The sequence below is a fragment of the Eurypyga helias genome, unplaced genomic scaffold (genome assembly GCF_000690775.1).
Source record: "Eurypyga helias isolate BGI_N326 unplaced genomic scaffold, ASM69077v1 scaffold12976, whole genome shotgun sequence".
NCBI classification, from domain to species: Eukaryota; Metazoa; Chordata; class Aves; order Eurypygiformes; family Eurypygidae; genus Eurypyga; species Eurypyga helias.
This window is the reverse complement of record NW_010258620.1, coordinates 526-4,497: the sequence shown is the minus strand read 5'-3', so window position 1 is coordinate 4,497 and position 3,972 is coordinate 526. Positions and strand designations below refer to the sequence as shown.

Below are 3,972 nucleotides of genomic sequence, written 5' to 3'. Positions count from 1 at the left end.
GAAGCGGTGGATGCCCCATCGCTGGGAGTGTCCAAGGCCAGGCTGGATGAGGCTTGGAGCACCCTGGGCTATGGAAGGGGTCCCTGCATGTGCCAGAGGGTGGGGCTGGGGGAGCTTTGAGGTCCCTTCCAACCCAAACCATTCCGTGATTCTATACTCCTTGCTCCTTCTGGGCGTAGGAGCCTCGATTTCGAAGGCGTGTGTGCGTTTGCCTTCTGATAAGGGGGGGGGGGGGGCTCAAAAAAGTTGAGTTTGTTAACGCTGGTCATCTAGTCGATCGTTAGCAAGTACTGATTACTTTGCATATAATGAATGCCGGCTGCTTGTAGGCGATGTGCTTCTCACAGCTGCTGGCCAGAGCGCCTGTGAGAATCCCTGACCGTTCCCAGTTCCCAGCCCAACGTAGCGTGTGTTTCAAGGCACACGGCCCCGGAGGAGCTCGCCTTAACCCTGAGCGCTTACTGATTGTCACCTTCACGTTCGTCCCTTGCAGGACACCGTATCTGTGCACAGGCCCAGCTTCTACGCCGAACGGTTCCAACGGTTCATGTGCAACACGGCGTTCAAGAAGATACCGCGTGAGTACCCCCTGCGCCGCCGTGCCCTTGGCAACGGCCACGGTTCCTGGCTTGCCCGCGGTTCCTGGCTTCTCCCCGCTCAGCAGCTGTGGTTTGGGAAGGTGGGAGACAGCCTGCAAGAGCTGTAGGAAGCCTGTTGTGCTGCGTCACCCTTCCTCCCAGATTGTTCTTGCCTCACAGACCTTAGAGGAGCTGTTTCACCCACAAAGCGTCTTCTCTCAGGGCACAGCTCTTGTGCCAGACTCCAGCGCTGGAAAGTTGCTGCGTCGGGTCTTTTCCTCCTTCCTGAACCCGTTAGCCAAATGCTTTCTCGTTGGGTTGTTTTGCCCTTCAGTAAAGCCGTCCCCTTCTAAGAAGAGCCGCTCTGGCACAGCCGTTCCTCGGCGGAGCTGTCAAGGAGGAGTGCCTACCCAGCTGCACGTGTCGTGCGAGACAAAAGCTCAAGTGACGACGGAGGCGGATATAGAACAAGGTTGGTGTCTGGGTGGAAAAAACCAAGGCCTGGAGAAGTTCTTTTTCAGCTTGTGTCTGCCTAATCGAGTCCTGCTGCCCCCTGCGCAGGACACCTCCGTGTTGCTGTGACAGGGGAGGGCCTGTTTTTTGGGGTTTGTAGGTGTAAGAAAGCAGGGTGGGCCAAAAATACACACACCGACCAGCCTTCGGTGGCACTGTGGGGGGTGGTGAGGCCTGCAAACGCGTGGCTGACCCCAAGTGCAAGAAGTGGTGGGCAGGCTGAGAAACCTTGTGTTTGGGGGGAAAGCCGCTCACAAGCAGGGGAAGACCAGGTTGTGGAGGTGAGGAGTTGTTCCTTCGTGGGATCTTTCGGCCTTGTCGGAGCATCCAGCGTGGTCCTTGCTCCTCCTGGGAAGTGCCCGTGGGGAGAAGCTGGGCTGGGCTGTTGTGTGGGGACTCGGAGGTGGAACAGGGTGCCGCGGGCAGGGCCGGTTGGTCAGTGCTCGGGTGTCTGAGATGCCTTGGGCAGGATCCAGCACAGATCCTGACCCCTGGCCTGGTGTGGGAGCTCGTGCCGCGCGCTCCCGTTTGCGCTGGTGACGGAACAGTCTGTGCTTCAACTCAGGTTCCCACCTTGGTCGCCCAGATCTCCTGCCCAGGACCCTGCCAGTAGACGAAGCCAACAGCGATTCCATCGCCACAACCCTGTCCACGTCCTCCCTGGGCAGCGGAGGCCTCAACTCGCCCGCAAACAGGTAAGGCTCTCGCTGTTGCGGCGCATGGCTTTTTTCGGGGTGGTGGGCTTGCCGCAGAAATGCCCCGGCGAGTGGCTCGTGTGTTGTGGAGCGAGTTGGGTGCTGTCGTTGGAGCATGTGCGAGGGGGGGAGCATCCTGTCGCCTGTCCTGCGTGCGGATCCCTGCCGATGACGTGATCTCGCGTCTTCTGCTCGGGGTCCCGGTGGCTTTTAGTTCCTCGTGTGGTCTGTACGCCGTGGCTTCGTTCTGGAGCGGAGATAATTGCGCTAATTAAAGTGAGTTCTTCACAGCGGCGCTGCCAAGGGCATTGATGTGATGGTGGGTGATGTCGGAAATGACCTTCCCCCTGCTCTTGTGGGAGGATTGGGCCTCTCTTTGCAACTTACTGATGGGTTTGGCATGGAGCTCCTGCAAATCCCTGGGGAAGGAGGCTGCGGGGAGGCCGAGGTGCATGGAGAGCCCCGAGGGAGCTAGCGGCTGCCTTTGGATGTGTCGTGTCTTGCCGAGGTCGTCCGACTGGCAGGGATGAGGAGGAGCTGTGGTCTCACCATGATCCCTTGCGTAGAAGTTGTTCCCAGGCGTTAACTCCTCTTCCTGGAAGCGATGGGAAGGCACCTTCCCCCTTCCTGACCCACCAGTGGCACTGGTGGAAGCGTCCGCGCTCTCCTGAGCGGCAGAGCGAGGCGCGATTGTCGCAAACGCCTCTCTAAACCACGGGAACCTCTTGGTGGGGATCCTAAACCAGAGCTGCTCCTTCCCAGTACGTCAGCATGCTGGAAGTGTTCTTTTTACCTACTTAACGGCGGGTCTCTCTCCTTCGATCTCTGCGTAGGTCAGTGGGCGTACAAGTGCATAAAGCTGAGAGCTCAGCAAAGGATTTGACTAGAACAGCTCCTGCCAGCTTCCTGTCTAGGTGAGGGGAGGAACCAGACTTTCAAACCTTCTCCTGGCTAGAGGGTGTGCTCAGGGAGGCTTATCCTGGGATTTGGCCTTGCGTTTGTGGCTGGCCAGTGGCTCTCTACAGTCAGTTGGCTCCTAAAATGTCACCTCTCGGGGCGCTGACCCCCACGCGGCACCCAGCGCCCTTCTGGGTACAAACGCGGGTTCTGTAGGTAAGAGCAAACCTGCTGCACCGTTGGGTTGAGTCCCCAGGGTTTCCCTGGCTCCCGTTGGAGCAGAGCATGGCGTTTACCCTACCCTACGGGTACTGGAGCGCGTGGTTACCCTCTGCCAGCATCCCGTGAAAGCCAGCGCCAGATTGCGGGGGAAAGAAATCCAGGAGGGAGAACGGACTGGTGTTTTCTCCCACGTGGGGCCTTGGGATCTGAGCTGCCTACATCAGACTTGTTGTCAGAGGCTTCAATCCACTTTTGTGACCTTGGGAGAGCCGTAAAACTCTGCAGATTTGTGAAAAAAGCCATTCGTGGCTTCTTGGTTTGTAAGAACAGTTGTTGTTGAATGGATTGAAAAAGATGGGGGGGTGTTTTTTCCTCTGTCAGCTGGTGCAGAGGAGTGTTTACCACCCTTTGAGGGGTGACCACCTAAACCTCTGTACAAAGGGGAGTCGTCTCATGCAAAAAATCTCTCCAGCTAGAGCTTCTGCCCTTCCAGGGGTGGGCACAGGGGGAAGGTAGGGTCCATCCCGCTCCAGATCCACTGTAGGAACGTGAGCTCAGCCCTCTGGTCCGTGCTGCCACAACCTCGGTCTCTCCTGCGGCACGGCACATCGAAGGCGCCTCTGACAAGGGGTGATGGGTTTGAACGGAAAGAGGGAGATGGAGATGGGCCATCAGGAAGGAATTCTTCCCGCAGAGGGTGGGAGCACTGGGACAGGTTGCCCAGAGAAGCTGTGGATGCCCCATCCCTGGGAGTGTCCAAGGCCAGGCTGGATGAGGCTTGGAGCAACCTGGGCTATGCCTATGGCAGGGGGTGGGGCCGGTGGGTGGGGCTGGGTTGGCTTTGAGGTCCCCCCCCACCCATTCCATGATTCCATGTATCCTGTCAGGGCCCATGTTGTACATCCTGCTGTCAGACTGTAGCTCACGGAGCACAAAAGGTCTGTAACAGCTTTGCCGGGGGCTTTGCAAAGAGGGGGATCTCTGGGAAAGCTGAGACTTGCCGAGCTCTGGGGCTTCCTGGTTTCCGTGTCCCCGGGCCATTTTCACCCCGGAGCGTTTCTGCGTTG

At 58.3% G+C, this 3,972-nt stretch overlaps 1 protein-coding gene across 1 annotated transcript in view; it reads left to right on the top strand.

Moving 5' to 3' along the window:
* The window catches only part of LOC104511691 (phosphatidylinositol 4-phosphate 5-kinase type-1 alpha-like), a 10,224-nt gene extending 8,434 nt beyond the window's left edge, over nt 1-1,790 (top strand). The window contains exons 10-12 of the mRNA XM_010154406.1: nt 494-578; nt 913-1,050; nt 1,657-1,790. Coding sequence (XP_010152708.1) covers nt 494-578; nt 913-1,050; nt 1,657-1,790 — 357 coding nt within the window. The remainder of the gene's footprint in view (nt 1-493; nt 579-912; nt 1,051-1,656) is intronic.
* The last annotated feature ends 2,182 nt before the right edge of the window (nt 1,791-3,972 follow it).